The sequence below is a fragment of the Hemiscyllium ocellatum genome, chromosome 7 (genome assembly GCF_020745735.1).
Source record: "Hemiscyllium ocellatum isolate sHemOce1 chromosome 7, sHemOce1.pat.X.cur, whole genome shotgun sequence".
NCBI lineage: Eukaryota > Metazoa > Chordata > Chondrichthyes > Orectolobiformes > Hemiscylliidae > Hemiscyllium > Hemiscyllium ocellatum.
This window is the reverse complement of record NC_083407.1, coordinates 13,822,482-13,846,633: the sequence shown is the minus strand read 5'-3', so window position 1 is coordinate 13,846,633 and position 24,152 is coordinate 13,822,482. Positions and strand designations below refer to the sequence as shown.

Sequence of the window (24,152 nt, the reverse complement as noted above, 5' to 3'; positions counted from 1 at the left end):
ACATGAGACTCCAGACCCACAGCAATGTGGTTGACTCTCAGATGCCTGATGAGTAATTATCACTGGCCTCGCCAGTGACATCCACATTCTACAAATGAATAATATAAGTATAATTAGAAATGGGTAAGAAATGTCTACAACCCACACTTCATGTGAATGAGTTGAGATGAAAATAGATTCTTTGACAACTATTTATAATGTCTCTTTTCTTTCATTGAGAGCTTAATCCACTTCCATTGCAATATTTTAAATTAAAGAGTTGGGGAATCTTATTGGAGCCTGAATGGTGTGGGCCATGTTGTGATTGATGTAGAACTAAATGAGAGGCCTGTTGAGGCCCATTTCGAAGTCGGGAGCATCTCACTCACTATTTCATGGTTTTCACAAGTAGTATGGCAAGTTTCTGACTGGGCAGTTGTGAGTCGTGCTGGCCTGACACACCTTACTAATATTTAACATTTTATCTAACTAAACTCACCAACCAAGCTAAACATCAGGAAAACAACCTGAAGACCAGAGTATGCACTTGCCGATATCAGAGTCAAAAAAGTGAGGCACTGGAAAAGCACAGCTGGTCAGGCAGTATCCGAGGAGCAGGAGAGTCGATGTTTCAAGCATAAGCCCTTCATCAGGAATGTGGTGACTCGAGCATCTGCAGTCCTCACTTTCTCCTACCTGCCAATATCAGCTAGCCATTTGCTCTGAACGATGTCCATGTTGGACACCAGGCACCAACATTGCAGGTCACACTCCATGGACATTATGTATCTGACATGTGCCAGCCTACAAGATCCCTCCTGATCCATCTGTGATCCACTTACAGTGCACTCTCACTAGGCAACTATCATTGCAATGCTGCAGCACAGACGCTGTGCACGAAGCGACACACATCCAGCTCATGGGCTGGACCACGCTACAACTCCAGGTTTGCTATTTGCTCTCTCTTTGCGCACTCTCACCTTTCTGAATGGTTACAGTATCCTTGCCCAGCCTTGGCTTTCAGCACTCTGTCCCCTCAGTCAGAGATAGCAGGCTCATCTTACTTCCACCTTGCCTTGCCATTTAGCACAGATACAAAAGCAGGAAGCTTGACATGGTCGATGACCCTCAGTCAAGTCAACAGGGTACAGCCTTCACTCAGGGAGTTGCCACACAGTAAGTCAAGGGCAGTCTCTAATACAACTTGCGGCTTTAAAACTGTCAATCCGCTATTCGGAGCCATCAATGTTAAGGCCTTAACCACACAAAGGGGTAAGGAGCTGAACGTCAGGCTGCCCACCACCTGTCTTGACTGTCTCTACCCTATTGGAATGACAGAGAGGCAGCTATTAATGGAGATGAAAGTGGCTGTTGTCTTTGGTGTAGATGGAAGGTGTCCAGGGTGGGTAGACAGCACAAAGGACTCCCACTCTGCTGAGGACATGCAGGTCCTGGGCCTCCTCCATCATCACTCCCTCACCACCCAACACCTGAGGAAGAACGCCTTTTCTTCCACCTCAGGACCCTTCAACCCCAGGGCATCAATGTGAACTTCACCAGTTTCCTCATTTCCCCTCCCCCCACCTTACCCCAGTTCCAACCTTCCAGCTCAAGACTGCCCTCATGACCTGTCCCACCTGTCAATCTTCCTTCCCATCTATCCATTCCACCCTCTTCTCTGACCTATCACCTTTACCCCCACCTCCATCCACCTACTGCACTTTCAGCTACCTTCTCCCCATTTATCTCTCCACTCCCCCCCCCCCCCCCCCCCCCCGCCCCAAAGCTCCCACCCTCATTCCTGATGAAGGGCTCTGGCCTGAAACTTCGATTCTCCTGCTCCTCAGATGCTGCCTGGCCTGCTGTGCTTTTCCAGCAACACACTCTCAACTCTGATCTCCAGCATCTGCAGGCCCCATTGTCTCCTAGCACAAAGGACAGGGTGAGTAGTGCTGGGAGTTGGACAGAGTGAGGAAAAGGTAGCAGGCTAATGAGAGTGGTAGAGCATGAGCCTTGATGGGAGACGAGTACAGTTGCAGAGATAAGGTAACTGTGAGGGATCAGAGAAACATTGTTGGTCCTTATTCTGAAGGAATGCTGAGCTTCCTCCTGTCTTGCTGGGCATTCGTCCAGGTGGCCGAGAGTGGTTTTAACCCCAGTATCAACCTTGAACAAGGTTGACATGGTCTGGTGTCATGACATCCACTGCTGATCCTATGGGGGAAGAGGAAATCTCACTTCTGCACCAGCCCATCCAGCAGGACCACCAGGGTCCCTGCCCCCAAGGCCTGGTGATGATTTCCCTGTTGCCTGCCATATCCAGCAATATGCAGGCCACCCCTCCCCGGGCTCACGGCGACTGTCCAGCTGCACAATGGACCTTTGAGGACAGCTCTGACACAAAGTTGCTGGTGGTTTCTGGGACATCTGCTGAGTGGCACGTTGTTCAGGGTTGATTGCAGAGTACAATGGTACTGGAATTGGACTTTACGGACTCCGTAGGTTGTGGGGTATGTGGTTAATGAGGCAAGTTTCATAAGATATGGTGAATAAAGCTCACCAAGCCTCACAATGGGAATCCTTCAATAAAAAAAATCAACATAACTCCGACTTGACCTAAAAAAACATAAGATTCTGCCCCATATACATTCAGCCTTACTATCTCCATTGACTTTTATTTAAAGGGAGACGATGGCCCAGCGTTGTTATCATCGGACTGTTAATCCAAAGATTCAGGTAATATTTTGGGGACCTGGGTTTGAATCATGTCATAGCAGGTGGTGGAATTCAAATTCAATTAAGATCTGGAATTAAGAGTCTGATGATGACCATGAGTCCATTGGTGATTGTTGTGTTAAAAACCCATCTGCTTCACTAAAACCTTTGGGAAGGAAACTGCCATCCTTACCTGGTTTGGCCCCCATGTGACTCCAAACCCACAGAAATGTGGTTGACTCTTAACTGCCCTCTGGACAATTGGGGATGGGTAATTAATGCTCGCCTAGCCAGTGATGTCTTCATCCCCTCAATGAATAAAGAAAAGTGGGTCAACAGTGTCAGTCGTAGTAAAAGGGGGATTTTAAATTTTAAAGGTTACAGACTCAAGTTTTACTAAAATTCACGTTTAACCATGGAGGACTGTGAGAGTGCTACCCTGTCAGAGGTACTGATTTTTGTTTAGATGTTAAACCAAGGTCCATCTGCCCTCAGAGTTGGAAATTTTTAAAAATTCCACAGATTTCAATGAACAGCTTGTGATTTATCTCCCAATATTTGTCCCTCAAAAGAGATTATTGTTAATCAGATCATTATCCTACAGTTATCTGTGGGAGCTGGCCGTATGCAAATTAGCTGCTGAATTTCATACAGTACAGCAAGGGCAAACACTTCAAGATCGCATCTTCCTTCAAAAGTGCTTTAGGACATCTGGTGAACAAGAAAAGCGATGCACAAATGCAAGCTTATTTTCTCTCTTGATTTCTGACTAAACTTTCGGCCACCCATCCTTTTCATTTTGTTGAGTGATTCCATTGTGTTCCCTTGGTTGATTGTCCCTTCTGTGAAACAAACTGAGTTCTTTTAATACAATAGAGGCGTCACCTGGAGATTAGCTGTGTGCAACTTGCGGTCTATTATTGGAGATTCAAGTGGGCCCAAGGCGTGGATCTTGACTGTGTCCAGCGTGGAGGAGAGTCAGCCACTACTTACTTTTCTGGAGCTAACACAGGACCTGGAATCAGTGGCTATGACATTGGCAGAGGAGACCCAATGTAGGCCCAATGGCTAAAAATGGTGCCTGCCTATCGATTACTTCGATGTTAGCTGGGTCTGGTGTAGACGGCCATGAAGTTGTGTCAGAGGAATGATGGCACACGCTTCGTTGAAGGTGATGAGCTTGCTCAGGACTGATGGACTCCTTTCAAGCTATAACTTTCTCTTCCTTTCCTTATTCTTAAATTATTCAAAATGGTGCCATTTTGTGGTGCGTAATGGCAGCTTTTCACTGTCTTCTATTGTATTCTCACTGCAAAATACGCGTGACAATAAAATCAGAAGCAAATTCACACGCATTCCTGCAAAAGGAACAGACTGAGGTAATGCCTGGAGGAGGAGAAGTATATGTTTGAATCCTACAATTCTGTAAATAAATGTTTAGAGAAGTGTGTAAAGATTGGGTCCAATTCCATCATCCAGCATCTGGCATTTCAAAGAATAGCACAATATAATTACAAGTGTTTGTTTTTGCCAATGATGATATCTTTATAAACTAACAAATGTTAACAAATAAATAAATATTAACAACATGAACTTGCACATTCCATCATACTAAAAGCTAAATTATACCTCAAATTCCAAACGTGCACTGTATCAGTTTCAACTAGACATGAGTGAGTTGGTTTTGCATGAATCAATCACATTGTTTGCTCACTGATCAATTTGAACGTCATTATTAAGGATTCTACAGTTTTGTACACTTTCTATTTAGTATAGCCTCACTTGGGATTGGTTGCAAAATGAGTTAAAGCAAATGTCCATCTCTAAAAAGACATCTTGTCTTCCACAGGAGAAAATACTGTGATTAAAGAGTGATACGCTTTAATTGGGAATAAGACTGATGTATTTAATTGTCACAGAATGACAGTGCTGTTGAATGATGTTACGAATTGAAGGTTTAGTGTGAAACTATGAGAAATTATGTAAGGAGCCTTTCTAATCCTCACACTGTAGGGCTGTCCCCCTTCAGTTTTTAGCTGGAGATCTTAGTATTTTTATTTAGTGAGACATCTGTTACTTTGCTTAAGGCCCAGTTTACAAGCTGACAATTAAACCTTGAACAACACTACAACAGTAGATACTTCTTGTGGGACCTTGCTGTTTGCAAATTGGTTGCTAAATTTCCTACATAATACCATTGACTACACCTCAAAAGAGGTCTATTGACTGCAAAATCATTGAGGCCACCTGAAATAATGAAAGATGCTACTGAAATGCATTCCTATCTCTGTACACTGTAGCACAGCTGTGGTAAGGACAGAAATAGCACTGAGGGCACTTTGGTGTTAGCTAAGTCTTAGTGCTGGACCTTTTGCCTTGAATCAGCAAATTGGAATTTCAAGTCCCAAGCTAGTGACTTCAGTGCTATAATTCAGGCTAACCCTCTAATGCTGTACTGAGCGAATGCCTCATTGTGCTACCTCTTTGGTGACATGTTAAATTAAGGGCTCACCTACCCTCTCAAGTGGATGCAAAAGTCCCCCCCTCTTCTTATCTTGAAGTTTTCAATACTTGAGAGTATTGATGGAAAAGACAACATTCATTGCTCATCAATAATTGCTCAAGATCTGAATGGTTTACTTGGCCATTTCAGAGGGCAGTTAAGATTCAATCCCATTGCTGTAGGTCTGGAGTCAGGTCAGTTTTTAAGATAAATATTGATAGCTTCCAAATCACATTATGAAAGCTAGCTGTTAATTCCAGATTCATTAATCAAATTTAAATTTGCACACTGAGACAAGAACCCCATTCCACCAGAACAATAGTCCTGGCCTAGTGTCATTATGACTATATAATCACCTCCCACCCCATAAGTTACTTTGCTAGTTCCATGGCACACACAAATTGGTTGCCCAACCATTGTTCTCTTACCATCAACCCTCAGAAAATGCACACTGTACACGGCAAACCAGTGAGAATCAGCAGCACTGCTGGACACTGTTTGTAGAGGTCACCTTGCTCTCTTGATTTCTCACAAGTGACCTGTAAAATAAATTGCTGCCACTCAGAATCCTTGTAACTAAAGCAAAGGTACGAAACCTGCCTCACACTTGGCTTATAACTCAAATGTCTTGGCAAAGATGGAAAGTAAGTGGAAGTCTTATCCAGTGGTGAAAATGTGTTGATGGAAAAGCGCAGCAGGTCAGGCAGCATCCAAGGAGCAGGAGAATCGACGTTTCGGGCATGAGCCCTTCTTCAGGAATCCAATGGTTTGGAATGGCTTCAACCTTATTCACCGCTGAGTTAGCCTATCCTGGTGAGGCAAGGTGTACTAACTCACGAAGCTGATAATCCTCCTCTTGTCTATCAATGATCATTGTCCGAAATGGATTTCTGTGTGTGCAGGAAGCAAGGGTAAGGGAAATGTGGAGGTAGCTACAATTTCAGTCTCCTTCCCTCCTTGGAGAACTGTGTAAATGCCACACATGAACAAATGAGCTGGGAAACTGTGATGCAAAGACCACAACGAGGTGAGCCAACAGATGACACTTTCTGGAATTAGGAAATTATGGACCCTTGTCCCCCACTGGACACTTGACCTCAAGATCTAGGTGGATATGCCAGCCTTTTATTGAGGGTGTGCTGCATTGTTGTAGGCACCATCTTTTGGATGGAGTGCTCAACAAGGACTCCAGTTACCCTTCAAGAGCACCAAATCAAAATTGGGAAGATATTGGAGATCAGAAATAAAAGGTGAAAACACTAACATAAAGATCCTTCATCATAGAGTCATTACAACACAAGAGGCCATTCAGTTTATGTTGGTTCTCTGCAGAGCAACAAATTTTATTCTGTCACTCATTTCTATATCAGTAGTCCTGCAAGTTTAATTCTCTAAAATGCCCAGTTTCTGTTGAAATCATTGAATCATCTTTGCTTCCATTAATCCGGTAGGCAGCAACTTTCATGTCATGACTTGCTGCACAAAACAAGCACAACAACACCTCTATTTCCTTAGGAGGGGAAGGAAAATCAGCATATAAAGACTTTTATCGATTTTGATAGATGCACCATAGAAAGCATTCTATCTAGATGCATCATGGCTTGGTGCCAAGGGTGAGGAACTTTATCTTGCAATAGATCGAAGACATTGGGACTGTTTTCTATGGGTAGTAGGTTTATTGAGAGAAGATCTGATAGAAGTTTTCACGACCATGAGGGGCTGTGTGCAGTAGTTTGAGAGAAACCGTTCCCATTCATTAAAAGATCAAGAACAAGAGTGCACAGATTGAAAGTTATTTGTAACATAAACAAATGTGAGGTGAGAAGACACTTTTCGCACAACAATTTTGGGTCTGGAATATACTGTCTGGTGGTGTAGTGAAGCCAGGTTCATTTGAGACATTCAATAAGACATAAAATGTATGTGTAGATAGAAAATCTATAAGGTTATGGGAAAATATAGGGGATTTGCACAAAGTTATAATGACCATTTGGAGAGCCAGTGCAGGTGTAATGGGCTGAATGGCCTCTTCTGCACCGTGACACTTCTGAGATTAGCTGCTTTGTCTAACCCTATCATATTTGAGTTAATCTCCAATATATCTTCCCTCAATCTTCTTTTCTTCAGCGGGAACACCTCCAGTTTCTCCAGCCCTATCCTTTCCACTGAAATTCCTCATCCATGGAATGATTATACTAAATCTCCTCTGTGGCAGATCTGGCTCAGGCAGTAGTGCTCCAGCCTGTGTGCCAGGAGCCCTGGGGCTCGGTGGCCACTTTAGGATTCGTGTAACGTGGGGGCAATTTTCATGCAGACTGAATCTTTCCCGTGTGTTCCGGCCACTAGCCGATTAGCTATGATCCTACTAATTGACAGAATGACCTTGCTTGGCTGAATGGCCTACTCCCATCTATTATGGTCTAAATATCATACGTGGAATAGGAAGAGTGTTATAAAGGTTGAGCAGAACTTTCCTGATTTTTCGGTCAGTACTCCACAGATCCAAAATGTCAAAGGATTGTTAATTACTCTCTCAGTCTCTGCTCTCTATGACCAGCCCACACTCAGAGATCTATGTACAAGATTTCCAGCTCCCTTTATCTCTGCACACACTGTGGGAATGTGCTGTTTAACACAGATGGCCTCTCCCTGTCCTTTTTGCCAAAATGCATCACATTGCTCTTCAGTAACACACCAGAAGATAAAAGGATTTAAATTGAGTTTGAATTTACATTTCAAATGGGAACTTTATTTCACTTAACTGCACTCCATAAAACTCACACACCACTGATTACTCCTCATATTTATATAACTTATTTCATATACCCATTTCATTTTATATATTTAAAACAGAGATCGATAAGTTCTTGATTGCCAAGGGGGAAAGCAGGAAGATGGGGTAGAAAACCATATCAGCTGCGATTGACTGGCAGAGCAGACTCGATGGGCCAAATGGCCTGATCTCTGCTTCTATGTCTTATGGTCGTAACTCATTCACACCCAATTAACATAAAGGTAAAGTCACATTCGGGCTACTCAGTCATGAATGATGACTGGTGGTGGTTCAACTGAAAGGTCACTATACCTCAGGTAAGGGGCTGGATTGAGATGGAGAGCCTATCATGGTAACTTCAATGGTTACAGGAATTGAACCCATGCTGTTGGCATTACTCTGCAACACAAACTGCCCAGCCAACTGAGATAACCAACCACCTCTGTCCTAGACCCATCTAACACTGATTCCCTCATCCCAATAAGCTTCTACTGTGTTAAATGATAACAGTTACCTGTATTAAATTGCATCTTTCACATTGTCTGGATCAGAGTGGTGCTGGAAAAGCAACAGCAGGTCTGGCAGCATCCGAGGAGCAGGAAAATCAACGTTTCGGGCAAAAGTCCTTCATCAGGAATCATTCCTGATGAAGAGCTTTTGCCTGAAACGTCAGTTTTCCTGCTCCTCAGATGCTGTCTGACCTGCTGTGCCTTTCCAGCACCACTCTGATCTAAAATCTGGTTTCCAGCATCTCACTTTTGTCTCTTTCACATTGTCTGCCCATTCTGTTAGCTATCCAGGTCCTGCTGCAGTCTATTGGCTTAATCCTCAGATATTACACTTCTTCAAATTTGGTAGCATGTGCTAACTTTGAAAATTTGCTCTTGTATTTATTGTAATACACTAGGGGTTGATGTCAATAGACTTTATTAACATGGACATAGATGACAGGCACAGGGAGTTTGTCCTGAACCTATATAAGATACTATATAAGCCTCACCTGAGTACTGGATGCCACACTTTAGGTACAGTGTCAATGTATTGGAGAAAGTGCAGAAGAGGCTTAGAAGGATGATTCTAGAGCTGATAAATCTTATTTGTGAAGATACATTGCAGAAGTTGGGACTGTTTTCCTTGGAGGAGAAGGCTTCGAGGAAAATATGATTGAGGTTATCAAAACCATGAGACATCTGTACACAGCAGACAGAGACAAATACTTTTCACATTTCAAGGGATCAAAAAGGCAGGGCACAGATTTAAAAGTGATTTCAAAAGAAATGGAAGCGAGATGAAAAAATACTTTTTTCACGCAGTGAGTGTTCAGGTCTGGAATTCACTGTCTGAGAGGGTGGTGGAGGTTAGTTCAATCGAGGCATTCGAGATGATTATTTAAATAGAAACAATGTGGCAAGTTACAGAGCGGGAGAATGCACTATCATAGACACAGAGAATCACAGAAGATAGGAGCAGAAGGAGGCCATTCGGCCCTTCCAGCTTGCTCCACCAATTATTGTGATCACGGCTGAAAATCCAACTCAATAGCCTAATCCATAATCTATAAGCTTTGATCCCATTCGCCCCAAGTGCTATATCTAGCTGTCTCTTGAGAACATTCAATGTTTTGACATCAATTGTTTCCTGTGGTAATGAATTCCACAGGCTCACCACTGTTTGGGGGAAGAAATGTCTCCTCGCCTCTGTTCTGAATAGTCGACCCTGAATCCTCAGACTGTGACTCTGGATCTGGATACTCCCACCATCAGGAACATCCTCCTGTCATCCACCCTGTCTAGTCCTGTTCAAATGTTATAAGTCTCTGTGAGATCCCCCACGACTTATATGGAGAACCAGTTCCAGTGCAGAGACAAGGGCTGAATGATTTCTTTTGAATCTGAGCAAATTCTGCCATTCTACGACTAAGAGTACCAAAAGATTGGATTTACATAGCACCTTCAACCCAATAGTGCTTCACAGGAGCATAATCAGTCAAAACAAAGCCAGATGTTGGGATGCAATGTCAGTGTTCTGACTGCTTTTTTTTTAACCCAGAGACCTGGGTTCAAGTCTCACCTGCTCCTGAGATGTGTGTTATATTGCTTTATATATATAGATTGATTAGGAAAATATTTACAATGAGACCCTGAGCCACATGAGAAGATATTAGCACAGGGCAATCAAACGCTTGAGCCAAAAGGTAGCTTTCAGTCAGTAGAAAGAAAGAGAGAGAGAGTGGCGGGAGGTGAGAGGGATATATCAGTGCACAGGACCCCAGTGCCTGTCAATGGCAGAGTGGTTAAAATCTGGGAGTGCGCCAGATTTGGAGGAGCAGGGATAGGGAAGCGATGAGGCTATAGGGGATGAAAATGTTTCGTTGTCACAATGACAAGTTCTCATCTGTCAGAGTTGGCAACACAGTGAGCTCAGTGGTTAACACTGCTGCCTCACAGCACCAGGGACCAGGTTCAATTCCAGTTTTGGGCAGCTGTATGTGCACACATTGCAGGGTTCCTCATGGCGAGAATTTGCAGGCTCAGTGGATTGGCCGGGGGATAATGTTGGGGGCTAGGTCTGAGTGAGATGCTCTGGGTAGATTTGACAGCCTCTTTTCCCACTGTAGGGATTCTATGACAAACTACCATTTTCTAAAGGTCTCCTGAGCACTCCCTGGCTAATGGTGCAGATGAACATTAATGATGCCCTAATCTCTCCCTTTTCACAAGTTAATTTACATTCTGTTTACATCTCTCTCTACAATTAAAAACCCTTTTGCGTTTGGTATCTACACTGTCTGCCCAGACACGTCCTCCACATTTGTTAAAAGTTTAACAAAGACTATTTTCCAGCATTTACTCTGTCTACAGATGCTACTGAGTTTCTCCAGCGTTCAGTTAAGGTGGTTTTGTTTCCCTTTGTGCCAGGTATAACTAATCAATGGAGAGCTTTCCCCACGCACTCCCATTGGTTCCCGTTGTGCTGGGCCACACTAGGTCAAATACAGCTTTGATGCCAAGGGCTGTCACTCTCACCCCACCTCTGGATATTCCACTCTTTTGCCCACGTTGATACTTTAGAAAATTGGTTTTCTTGGTCCAACGGCTCTGGGAGTTGCTGAGGACATTGGGGAGTCAACTGGGGGGGGGGGGGGGGGCCGGAATATCTCACCTGACCAAATAAAAAGGGTCACTGTATTCAGCTTCTCTTCCTGAGTGGAGACTGAGTCAGTGTGGGGAGTGTGGTGCTGGAAAAGCACAGCAGGTCAGGCAGCATCCGAGCGGCAGGGGAATCGATGTACCGGGCAAAAGCCCTTCAACAGAACTGTGCTCAGCTCCCCAACTGCGTAGTCAGAAGGTACTATCTGTGTCTAATTTAACATAAGGCAGCAACTTTGTAAGCAGAGGCAGTATTATAGGAGGATGAAAAGTTACGTAGATTGGAAAGAGGTTGGGGGGACCCCCTAGTCGGTATGCCACGCACTGCACACACACACACTCACAGGAATTGTCAGAGGAACTTTTCTGCTGTTCCTTGCAATTTTGGAAAGTGGTCAAAGGTCCCTGAGGGGGAACCCCTCAGCCCGGGTGTTTTTGTTTGGAACTGTCAAAACCATGTTGCGAGATCTGCTCGTCAGTGCCCCGGAGCCGGTCGGTTACTAATCCCGAAGTGAAACATTAACCAGAAAGTAACACCAACGACCAGAAAATAAAAAGCGCAGGGCTCAGAACTGATTGATTGCAGAGAGAGAGGTAGCAATTTCTGTTTGCAAACTTTCTTACAGCCTTTTCCAAAATGGGGAAGAACAAAATAGGTACGTGACTATTTCAATAAGCATTTCTTATATTCATTGTTGCCATTTGGCATTCAGTTTGTTTGAGTGTGATTTTGTTGCTTTTGCAGCACCAATTTATTTCACCCTATTCTCTCTTTCTCTGCCCACCCCCAACTATTCACAGATGGCGAGATACAAAAAGACCTTTCCCCTCCCGAGAAGCAAAAACCGGTTAGTATTGGCAATGGTGCAGAAAGTTAAGCCAGCGCGAAAAGAAAAACACAGAGTTGCAATGAACCTGTACTTCAGTTATAACTCCGAGGAGTTTATCCGGAAATGTATCAGCTCAGTTATTAACTGGATTATCACTTTCTGCAAGTTGTTTTTTTTTAATGCCTGCGTTTCCGTAGAGTAAATGAGAGATACTTTCTTTTTGAAATCCTTTCTGATCTGTAATGTGTGTGCGTGTGTTGGTACCTTCATGGGAACCGGTTAGTTTGAATGGTCAGTTTGTGATTCGGAATAACGAGAGCAGAAACAGTTCGATTCTTGGAGAGGACATACTTTCATGCAGGTGAAAGGCAATGGTAAAACCACTGGTGCTAAAAGAAACACACGCATTGGCTCTTTGTATCAATAAACAATGTGTTTTCCCCACTGTGGGGGAGTCCAAAGCATAGGTTTAAGGTAAGCGGGGAAAGATTGAAAGGAGACCTAAGAAACAACCTTTTAACACAGAGGGTGGTGCGTGTCTGGAATGAGCTGCCAGAGGAAGTGGTGGAGGCTGATTTAATTACAACATTTAAAATGGATCTGGATGGTATATAAATAGAGGGTTCGGAGGGATATGGGCCAAGTGTTGGCAAATAAAACTAGATTGATACAGAATATCTGGTTGGCATGGACGAGTTGGACTGAAGGGTCTGATTCAATGCTGTACATTCCCATGACTCGCTATTACTGGCAAGATCCAGTTTATCTTTGGGCAGTGAGTGAGTAACTTTCCTTGTGCAGTATATTGATGTGTATACTTAAGAGTCATAGAGGTGTACAGCATGGAAACAAACCCTCTGGTCCAACTCGTCCATGCCAACCAGATACCCTAAATTAAACTAATGCCATTTACCAGCACTTGGCCCATATCCCTCTAAACCCTTTCCTATTCACGTACCCATCCAGATGCCTTTTAAATGTTATAATTGTACCAGTCTCCACCACTTTCTCTGGCAGCACATTCCATACATGCACCACCCTCTCTGTGTGAAGATGCTGCCCCATAGGTTCCTTTTTTTCTAACTGAATGGGCAATTGAATCTTAGCAGCAAACGTAGGCCATTCAGCCCATTGAGTCTGCTCCACCATTCGATGAGATCATGAATGACTTGATAATCCTCAAATTCACTTAACCCCATAGCCCTTTAACTGATTAAAAATCTGCCTATATCTGTCTTAAATATACTTACTGGCCCAGCCCTCTCTGGTAAAGAATTCTACAGATTCAGTGTCTCTGAGAAAAGAAATCCCTCCTCAACTCTGTCCTAAATGGGCATTCACTTTTTCTGAGATGATGCCCTCTGGTCCTAGACTCCTCTACAATGAGAAACAACCATTCCACATCCAGCCTGTCAGGTCAATAAGATCATCTCTCATTCTTCTAAATTGCAATGAGTACGTGCCCAGCCAATGCCAGTATCTCTTTCCTTAGATAAGGGGATCGAAGCTTTTCACAGTATTCCAGCTGTGTTCTGACTAGAACCTTGTATCGTTTTAGAAAACCTCCCTATTTCAGTCCCTTTGAAATAAAGACACATAATCTGTTTGTCTTCCCTATTACTTGCAAACTTAGGTGTTAGCTTTCTGTGATTTGTGCACAAAGATTCCCAAATTCTTCTGTGCCCAAATGTTCTGCAGTCGTTCTCCATTGGAATGATATTCAACTCCTTAATTCTTACCGCCAGTGTGCAAGACCTTGCGTTTTCCCACATTATACTCCATCTGCCAAGTGTTTGCTCATTTCCTTTACTTGCCTCCCATTGCAGAGTCTTTATACCATCCTTACCACTTGCCTTCCCACATACTTTTATAAAATTCTCAAACTTGGTTATACCGCATTCACTTTCTTCATCCAAGTCATTGATTTTTATTGTAAGTAATTGTGATCCTAGCACTGATCCCTGTGAAGGTCCATGAGTTACAGGTTACCATCCTGAAAATGCCCCAATATCCCAATTCCCCGCCTTCTATCAATTGGTCAATCCTCTATCCTTGTGAACATACAAACTCCAACAGATGGACTCTTATAAGAAGTCTAATGTGGATACCTCATCAAATGAGAGTTGGTTCATTTAGTTGGCTGGACAGTTGGTTCGCGATGCAGCACATCATCAAAGTGTGGGTTTAATTTCTGCACTGGCTGAGGTTTATTTTTCAATCTCTCCCCTTATCTGAAGTGTGGTAACCCTAAAATTAAGCCATCACATGTCATCTCTTCCTCGCTAATGAGAGAGCAGCCCTATCATCTGGTAAGAGTGTGGTGATTTTACTTTGACCTTATAAAAAGACCTGAAAATCCAAATAAGTTATATCCATTCCTTCCCCTTTATCTATTCTGATTGTTAATCCCTCAAAGAATTTTTTTTAGATTATATTACTAGCAGTGTGGAAACAGGCCCTTTGGCCCAACAAGTCCAAACCTACCCTCCAAAGAGCAACGCACCCGCACCCATTCCCCTTCACCTAACACTACAGGCAATTTAGCATGGCCAATTCACCTAACCTGCACATCTTTGGATTGTGGGAGGAAACCGAGCACCCAGAGAAAACCCACACAGACAGAGGGAGAATGTGCAAACTCCACATAGACAGTTGACAAGCGGGAAATGAACGCGGGTCTCTGGCACTGTAAGGCAGCAGCGCTAACCATTGTGCCACTGTGCCGCCCACAAAAACTCTCATAAACATCTCAGGTATTGTGAATCCATGCTGACTTTGCTTAACCATATTAAATATTTCTAAATGGTCTGCGATTATACCCTTTATAATAGATTCTGTCTTGCCATGACCAATAAAAAGCTAACTGTTTTACAGTTACATGTTTTATGCCTGCTTCCCTTTTTAAATAAAGGTATTGCCATTTTTCTAATCCACCGGGAATTGTCCAGAATTCAAGGATTCCTGGAAGATTAAATCAGTGCATATCTGTAGCTACTTCCTCACCTTTCCTAAGATGCATACTATCATGTGGAGATGCTGGTGTTGGACTGGAGTGGACAAGATTAGAAGTCACATGACATCAGGTTTATTTGAAATCTCAAGCTGTCCTGTCATCACCAACAGCTTGTGATTTCAAATAAACCTGATGTCATGTGACTTCTGTCCTTGCATCCCGTCAGGTCAAGGGGACTTGTCATTAGCCCCATTTGTTTTACTATCAATTTTTCTCTCAGGATAGTAATTTTATTTACTTCCTTACCTCCTTTTCCCACTTGATTATTTAGTAATTTTGGGATCCTATGAGTGACTTTCATTGTGAAGACTGACGCAAAGTATTTTGTGATAGTGTTCACTCTAGAAAATGAAAATGTTGGCGAGGAAAATACAGAGATACTTGCATCTAGACTAGAAGAGATTGAGGTTTACAAGGAAGAGGTGTGAGAAATACTGCAGAGTGTGAAAATAGACAAGTCCCCTGGGCCAGATGGGATCTATCCTAGGATGCTCTGGGAAGCAAGGGAAGAGATTGCCGAGCCTTTGGCATTGATCTTCAAATCATCATTGTCTACAGGAATAGTGCCTGAGGACTGGAGGATAGTAAATGTGGTTCCCTTGTTCAAAAAGGGCAATAGAGACAACCCTGGTAATTACAGACCAGTGAGTCTCACTTCAGTTGTTGGTAAAGTGTTGGAAAAGGTTATAAGAGATAGGATTTATAACCATCTAGAAAAGAATAATCTGATCAGGGACAGTCAGCATGGTTTTCTGAAGGGTAGGTCGTGCCTAATGAATCGTATTGAGTTTTTTGACAAAGTGACCAAATAGGTAGATGAGAGTAAACCGGTTGATGTGGTGTATATGGATTTCAGCAAGGCGTTCGATAAGGTTCCCCACAGTAGGCTATTGTACAAAATGCGGAGGAATGGGATTGTGGGAGACATAGCAGTTTAGATCAGTAATTGGCTTGCTGAAAGAAAACAGAGGGTTGTAGTTCATGGAACATGTTCATCTTGGTGTCTGCAATGGTTGGAATTGGTTCCACTGCTGTTCATCATTTTTATAAATGGCCTGGGTGAGGGCTTAGAAGGGCGGATGACACTAAGGTCGGTGGAGTTATGGATAGTGACGAAGGATGTAGTAGATTGCAGAGAGACATAGATAGGGTGCAGAGCTGGGCTGAGAGGTGGCAAATGGAGTTTAATGTGGACAAGTGTGAGGTGATACACTTTGGCCGGAGTATTCGGAATGCAAAGTACTGGGCTAATGGTAGGATTTTTGGGAGTGCAGATGAGCAGAGAGATCTCAGTGTCCATGTACACAGATCCCTGAAAGTTGCCACCCGGATTGACAGGGTTGTTGAGAAGGCATACAGTATTTTGGCCTTTATTAAAGAGGGATTGAGTTCCAGAACCAGGAGGTTATGCTGCAGCTGTACAAAGCTCTGGTACGGCCACAGTTGGAGTATTGTGTACAGTTCTGGTCACCACATTATAAGAAGGATGTGGAAGCTTTGGAAAGGGTACAGAGGAGATTTACTAGGACGTTGCCTGGTATGGAAGGAATGTCTTACAAGGAAAGGCTGAGGGCCTTGAGGCTGTTCTCGTTAGAGAGAAGAAGGTTGAGAGATGACTTAATAGAGACATATAAGATAATCAGACGGTTAGATAGGGTGGACAGGGAGAGCCTTTTTCTAAGTATGGTGACGGCAAACACGAGGGGACACAACTTTAAAGTGAGGCGAGATAGGTATTGTTCAGATTTCAGAGGTAGTTTCTTTATTCAGAGGGTAGTAATGGTATGGAATGCTTTGCCTGCAATGGTAGTAGATTCGCCAAGTTTAAACGCATTTAAGTCGTCAATGGACAGGCATATGGATATACATGGAATAGTGTAGGTGGGATGGGCTTCAGATTAGTATGACAGGGCGGCACAACATCGAGGGCCGAAGGGCCTGTACTGCGCTGTAATGTTCTATGTACTATGTTCTCTGACATTTTCTTATTTCCTATTATTATTTTTCCAGCCTTATACTCTAAGCAACCTATTTTGCTTCTCTCGCCCTTTTCATATATTTAAAGAATCTCTTGCCATCTGTCTTGATATTGCTTTGAAGTTTACCCTTAAAGTTAATCTTCTTTTGATTTTTTTATAGTTGTCTTATTTTGGTTTTTCAAACTGTCCTAATCATTTGGTTTATCTTTGCCATATTGTATGTTTTTTTTTCTCTCTGTCAATGCTTTGCCATCCTCAATTTCCTTGGTCACCCATCACTGTACTGTACCCTTCCTAGAATGGTTTTCTGTCCCTGGGACATATCTTTGATGTGAGCAATGAGCCAATTCCTTAAATGTCTGCCATTGTTCCTCGACTCATCTTTGCTGCTAAACTCCATTTCTCCAATCCACTTGGGCCAACTCGATCCTCCTTCATTTGTAATTACTCTTGGGTAAACTCAGCAAAGTTGTTTCTAACCCATGTTTCACCCTCTCAAACAGAATGCTCAATGTTATGATTACTGTTTCCTAAGGGATCTTTTACTCTGACATCATTTATTTAACCTGGTTAAATAAATTCCTGGCTGGATCCACAACACATTGTTCTAGGAAATGACCTGAATGCACTCTATGAATTCTTCCCTGTGGCTGCTTATGCCAAACTGATATCCCAGATCATGAAGATTTAAATCGCTCATGATTATCGTAATGCCTTTTTTTACATGCTCTCATTATCTCTATTATAGCTATTGTTAAGGGCCCAATAAAGTATTTCTAATAGATCTTCATCCACTTTTTATTTCACCCCTCTATCTGTATGGATTTTAAAACTTCTAATCCAAGATCATTACTTTCTATCATACTTATTCCATTCTGTACCAACAGTGCTACCCCAACACCTTCTCCTCACTGCCTGTCCTTTTGAAAAGTCACATACCCCTGAATATTTAGTTTCCAGCTTTGATCTCCTTAAAACCATGTCATTATAATGGCTATAAGATCCCAATTGGCTATAACATCCCAATTGACCTGCATTTATTCATTTATTTTGTTCAGGGTACTGCACACATTCAAGTAAAGAGACATTGATGTTGCCTTTTTGCCCCTTATCCCCTTTGATCCTATTTGCTGCAATTTTTCTATATTTTGACCCTTCCTGACCCACCCTAGGTTAACATCTCATCTTCCCCCTGGGCAGCCTACATCCCAGAGGACTCAACATTGAGTTCTCCAATTTCAAATAACCTCCCTCCCCCTCCCCCTACCCCTTTCCCAGCCCCTCCCCATCCCTTCCACTGCTTCCTGCCACCATTCCTCCTATTGACCAACCAGGTGGTACCCTCTACCTGTCTTCACCTGTCCCCACTTCACCACTCTGCCCCCGCCACCCCCTTTATCTACAGCTACCCCCACACCTACCCCCAGTCCTGAAGAAGGGTCACACCCGAAACGTTGACCTCTACACCTCCTTGCTGTGTTCTTCCAGCCTCCTGCTTATCATTATTCAAATAGCTGCCATTTAATACCCCCTCATTCCGTTACTTTATAGGCCTGTAGTTTCCTTTCTCTGAGTTCATGGAAGCCACCCTATAATGTGCACAATGGCATGTGAATTCAGCCAAACCTGCTGGTCCCGCACCATGCCCACTGTACTTTAGAACCCAATATTCTGAAAAGCAGTGGAGAGCTGGGCTGTGCCTGTTTTATTCCTGATGAAGAGCTCATGCCTGACCGTTGACTCTCCTGCTCCATGGATGCTGCCCGACCTGCTGTGCTTTTTCCAGCACCCCACTTTATCAACTGTGACCTTCTAGCATCTGAATCCTCACTATCTCCTGTTTAAAATAAAATCTCATCAACTAAAATCAAAAGGCTCCCAGCGATGTGTTCCAGGTCGGTCCACATGTAAGTATTATTTTGTCAGAAATCAGTCTGAACTGTATGGTAATCATTACCACCTCCAGCCACCCAACCCTGAAATGTTGCAACCTCCAGTTGAAACGTTCTGATCACTGGTGTTTGATTAATTATTTAAGGGACATGGGCATCACTGGCAGAGTCATCATTCCTGGCCCGTCCTTGGTTTCCCTTTAGAAGGTGATGACAAACCCCCTTCTTGAACCACTGTAGTTCATTTGGTGTAGGTGCATGCACGGTGCTGTTGGTGGGAGATATTCTGGAATTTTGTCCCAGTGACAATGAAGGGATGCTGGTATATTTCCAAGTCAGGCTGGTGCGTGGCTTGGGAGGCGAGGTTCCCTCGAAGCTGCGTGAGTGCATCTGCTCCGAGGTTCCATGCACAACACAGCATTGGCTTCCAGCTCTGGTAGTTGCTGCCATACACGGATCTCGGAAAGCCTTGCAGCTGGGAAGCAAATGAGAAGGATCTTGCGGAGGGTGTTGTTCCCATGGATCTGGTGGCCTTGTCCTCCTGGATGGTATAGGTTGCGGATGTGGAAGGTGCTGTCTAAGGGATGTTGGTGAGTGGCTGCGGTGCATTCATGTAGAGAGAACACACTGCTGCTAATGAGCATCAGCAGCATTGGACATCCGTTAACTCATTCAGACAGACACTGATCTACAGGGGCTCAACATATTTTCAACTAATCACCGATTTTTGGTGTTTCATAAGCAATTGTATATCTCTGCTTTAAACCCAACAGTCCGATAATTTGCATTCCACGCAGAAAACACCTGAGAAAAAAAAGGAATTAGATTAGTTACAGTGTGGAAACAGGCCCTTCGGCCTAACAAGTCCACACCAACCCAACCCCCTACATTTACCCCTTCACCTAACACACAGGAAATTTAGCATGGCTAATTCACCTAACCTGCACATTTTTTGGAATGTGGGAGGAAACTGGAGCACCCGGAGGAAACCCACACAGACATGGGGAGAATGTGCAAACTCCACACCTGAGGCGGGAATTGAACCCAGGTCTCTGGCGCTGTGAGGCAGCAGTGCTAACCACTGTGCCACCCACATGTAGAAAGTTGGAGACAATCGTAAATGGACTTCAACAAGATGTGATAAACTGGGAAGGTGGTGATGTTGCCACACTGCTGGTACAGATTAAAAAGGTGAAGAAGAAATACACTCTCGAAGTCTCTCGGAATTGGAAGCACGTATGTCTGGAGTGAGTCTTGAATGTTGTGACTTAGAGACATAAATGCAAGAAATAGAACTTCTGCTGAAACCTAATAAGGCTAAACGAGTGCTGACTCACCACTATATTTGTTTCATGTCATACATTGCAAACTATCGTCTTTCGTCTTCTGCAGAGACTGTGTGGAACCAATTACCCACTGAGCATTCTGTTTGTCGTGGTAAATGAATTCTGTGAACGCTTCTCCTACTATGGCATGAAAGGTACGTTTGATCTTCATGCTTTTATCAAACAAAATCCTTATTTTGTGGTTGAAGAGCGAGCTCCAAAAGGCTACAATCTGCCCCTATGTGTCACAGAATCCCTGCAGTGTGGAAACAGGCCATTGAGTCCACACTGACCCTCCAAAAAGCATACCACCAGGATCCATACTCCATTTCCCATAGCTAATCCACCTACCCTGCAAATCCTTGGATGCTATAGGGCAATTGAGCATAATCCACCTAACCTGCACATCTCTGGATTGTGGGAGGAAACTCAGATAGACAGAGGGAGAATCTGCAAACTCCACACAGACAGTCACCTGAGACTGGAATTGAACCTGGGTACCTGGTGCTGTGAGGCAGCAGTGCTAACCACTGGGCCACTATATCACCCACATCCTGTAAAGATGGCCGTGGGAGCTCTTCTTACCCTGCAATAACCAAGTTTCTAAAATAGGTTTGAAACAAGCTTGGGCGGCCTGGTCCCGAGTAATCCAGAGGCACAGATTAGTGTTCTTTGTTCACTTATGAGCTGTGGGTATCACAGGCTGGCCAGCACTTATTGCCCATCCTTACCTGCCCTTGAAGGTGCCTTCTTGAACCCTGGAGTGCATGTGGGGTACGTATCCCCCTACAGCTGGGAGGAAGGATATTACAGGAATTTGACCCAATGACAGTGAAGTTGGGATGGTGTGTGGCTTAAAGGAGAACTTGCATTTGGTGGTCTACCATGGGTCTACTGCCCTTGTCTTTCTAGGTGGTAAAGGTTGAGTTTGGAAATTAAGCCTTGGTGAGTTGCTGCAAGTCATATTGTAAATGGTACACACTGCTGCTACTAAATGTCTGTGGTGGTGGGCATGAATGGTAAATGATGGTGGTTGGGATGCCAGTCAACCAGACTGCTTTGACCCATATGGTTTCAGGCTTCCTGAGCATCCCCAATACTGTCGCCAGGATTGTATTTTCTAGAATTCTCGGAGGAGGCGATGGTCTATCACTTGGCTGTTAATGAGACCCAGGTAATGTTCGGTGGAATTTGAATTCAATAAATACCTGGAATTAAGAAACTAATGACTATCATAAATCCATAGGTAAAAACAATGACTGCAGGTGCTGGAAACCAGATTCTGGTACTGGAATAAAGGCAGAGAGCCTGAAGGGTGGAGAGATAAGCTAGAGGAGGGTGGGGGTGGGGAGAAAGTAGCATAGAGTACAATGGGTGAGTGGGGGAGGGGATAAAGGTGATAGGTCAGGGAGGAGGGTGGAGTGGATAGGTGGAAAAGAAGATAGGCAGATAGGACAAGTCATGGTGACAGTGCTGAGCTGGAAGTTTGGAACTGGGGTGAGGTGGGGGAAGGGGAAATGAGGAAACTGTTGAAGTACACGTTGATGCCCTGGGGTTGAAGTGTTCCGAGGTGGAAGACGAGGCGTTCTTCCTCCAGGTGTCTGGTGGTGAGGGAGTGCTGCATCTGCTCCCAGGAGGACCAGTTCCACCACACTTCAGGTTCTCTGCCTTTATTCCTGATGAAGGGCTTTTGCCCGAAACATCGATTTTACTGCTCCTCGGATGCTGCCTGAACTGCTGTGCTCTTCCAGCACCATTAATCCAGAATCATGAATCCATTGTCAACTGTCGGAAAAACCCATCTGGTTCAGTTATGTCCTTTAGGGAAGGAAGTCTGCCACGCTCACCTGATCTGGCCTACATGTAACTCCAGACCCACAACAAAGTGGTTGACTCTCAAGTGCCCTCTGGGCAACTAGGGATGGACAATAAATGCTGCCTAGCCAGCGATGGCCTCATAGTGTTAAAGAATGTAAAAAAGATGTAGGTTTGATCGACAAAATGTTCTTTCTCATTGCTCGGTTTTTTTACATTCTCATGTCTATTGTGTTGCAGCGATTCTCACCTTGTACTTTACAACCTTCCTTTGTTGGGATGATGATCTATCCACTGCCATCTACCATGCCTTTTCCGGATTCGCCTATTTCACACCGGTCCTCGGAGCTCTCATTGCTGATTCCTGGCTGGGAAAGTTTAAGTGAGATGGCATTTTGTTCAAATCTTTCCTTCTTCTGTTTTGTGATGACGTGAACGCCTGTCTCCTTTAACTGCTAAAGCCCCTCGCCATGCTTTCCTCTGTCTGTCACTAACTCAATGCACACTGTCTGCTCCTGATTCCACTGCACCAAGCATAGCTTCAGAGGAGTGTTGGTGAAATTGTTCTCGACCTCCTGCGGATGCCCGTTCGATCATGAGCAAGCGTCCAAGAGTATGCCAGCAATTAGTGTTGCACTGATCGTTTTCAGTCCTTGTGCTCAAAGTTTGACTGCTCTTGAATCCTGGTCAAAAAGACCCAAGCTGAAACTGAGAAGCCCCATTTCCCAAGGTTATTCTCAGAAACGTCCCCATCATAAAGCAATTATTGAGACTTCGTGTGGTGCAAAGTCCTTCACGTGATAAGGGTAGTCCCCGCACTTAAGATTTATCCCTTTAAAATGTTACTCAATGGTAATGAGTATTTTGGGGTGGCACAGTGGCCTCATAGTGCCAGGGTCCCAGGTTCGATTCCACCCTTGGGTGACTGTCTGTATGAAGTTTGCACATTATCCTCATGTCTGTGTGCGTTTCCTTCAGATTCCTCCCACAGTCCAAAGATGGGCAGGTCAGGTGAATTGGCCATGCTAAATTGTCCATAGTGTTCAGGGATGTGCAGGCTAGGTGGATTAACCATGGGAATTCTGGGATAGGGTAGGGGTTAGGTTTGACTGGGATGCTGGAGAGATAATGTGGACTTGACAGGCTGAATGACCTACTTCCACACTGTAGGACTTCTATGATTCTATGAATGAGTAAAGGGAGGAAACCCATTACAATTATCCATTGCAAATGCCGTGGCTGAGACAGGAGCCTCATATTCAAGTCCCGCTGTTGGAGAGGTGTGTAGTAACATTTCTGAACAGATTGAGTAGAAAATATCTTCCAGTCTCAGACAGTATCAGGTTCCATCATTAGAATAAATACTGTGGCAAGAAGGATTGCTGGTGGTGTTAGGCAGGATTCAAACTAGTTTGGCAGAGGGATAGGATCCTGAGGATATTTTCAAATGGGGCGGCACGGTGGCTCAGTGGTTAGCACTGCTGCCTCACAGCAGCACCGACCTGGTTTCGAGTCCAGTTTCAGACCATTGTCTGTGTGGAGTTTACACGTTCTCCCCGTGTCTGCATGGGTTTCCTCTGGGTGCTCCTGTTTCCTCCCACGGTCAAAAGATGTGCAGGTTAGGTGATTTGGCCATGCTAAATTGCCCATAGTAGGTTAGATGCATTAGTCAAGGGTAAATGTAGAGTAATGGGGTAGGAGAATGGATCTGGGTGGGTTACTCTTCAGAAGGTTGGTGGGTTCTGGATCAGTGGTGCTGGAAGAGCACAGCAGTCCAGGCAGCATCCAACGAGCAGCGAAATCGACGCCTCGGGCAAAAGCCCCCCATCAGGAATAAAGGCAGTGAGCTGGAAGCTGCTGTACTCTTCCAGCACCACTGATCCAGAATCTGGTTTCCAGCATCTGCAGTCATTGTTTTTACCTAGAAGGCTGGTGGGGACTTGTTGGACCAAACGGCCTCTAGGGATTCTATGATTCTGTGAAAATCAGGAATGATGCAGAAGACAAAGGAATCTAGTAAATTCGTCTGGAAAACAGAGGGAACTAATGTTAGAAAATAATGAAGCGTTTGTGATCAAAGGTATACAGGAAATAAAGCTAATGAATCGAGGTCATATGGAGGTCATATGAAGGGCAGCTCAGTGTTTCTATTTACAGATTCTTAGATGAGAGAGAACAG

At 44.0% G+C, this 24,152-nt stretch overlaps 1 protein-coding gene across 1 annotated transcript in view; it reads left to right on the top strand.

The window, feature by feature from the left end:
* The first annotated feature begins 2,670 nt into the window (after positions 1-2,670).
* slc15a2 (solute carrier family 15 member 2) overlaps positions 2,671-24,152 on the top strand; it is a 119,617-nt gene continuing 98,135 nt past the window's right edge. The window contains exons 1-4 of the mRNA XM_060827732.1: positions 2,671-2,715; positions 18,114-18,228; positions 20,230-20,313; positions 22,214-22,355. Of these exons, the coding sequence (XP_060683715.1) occupies positions 2,671-2,715; positions 18,114-18,228; positions 20,230-20,313; positions 22,214-22,355 (386 nt within the window). The remainder of the gene's footprint in view (positions 2,716-18,113; positions 18,229-20,229; positions 20,314-22,213; positions 22,356-24,152) is intronic.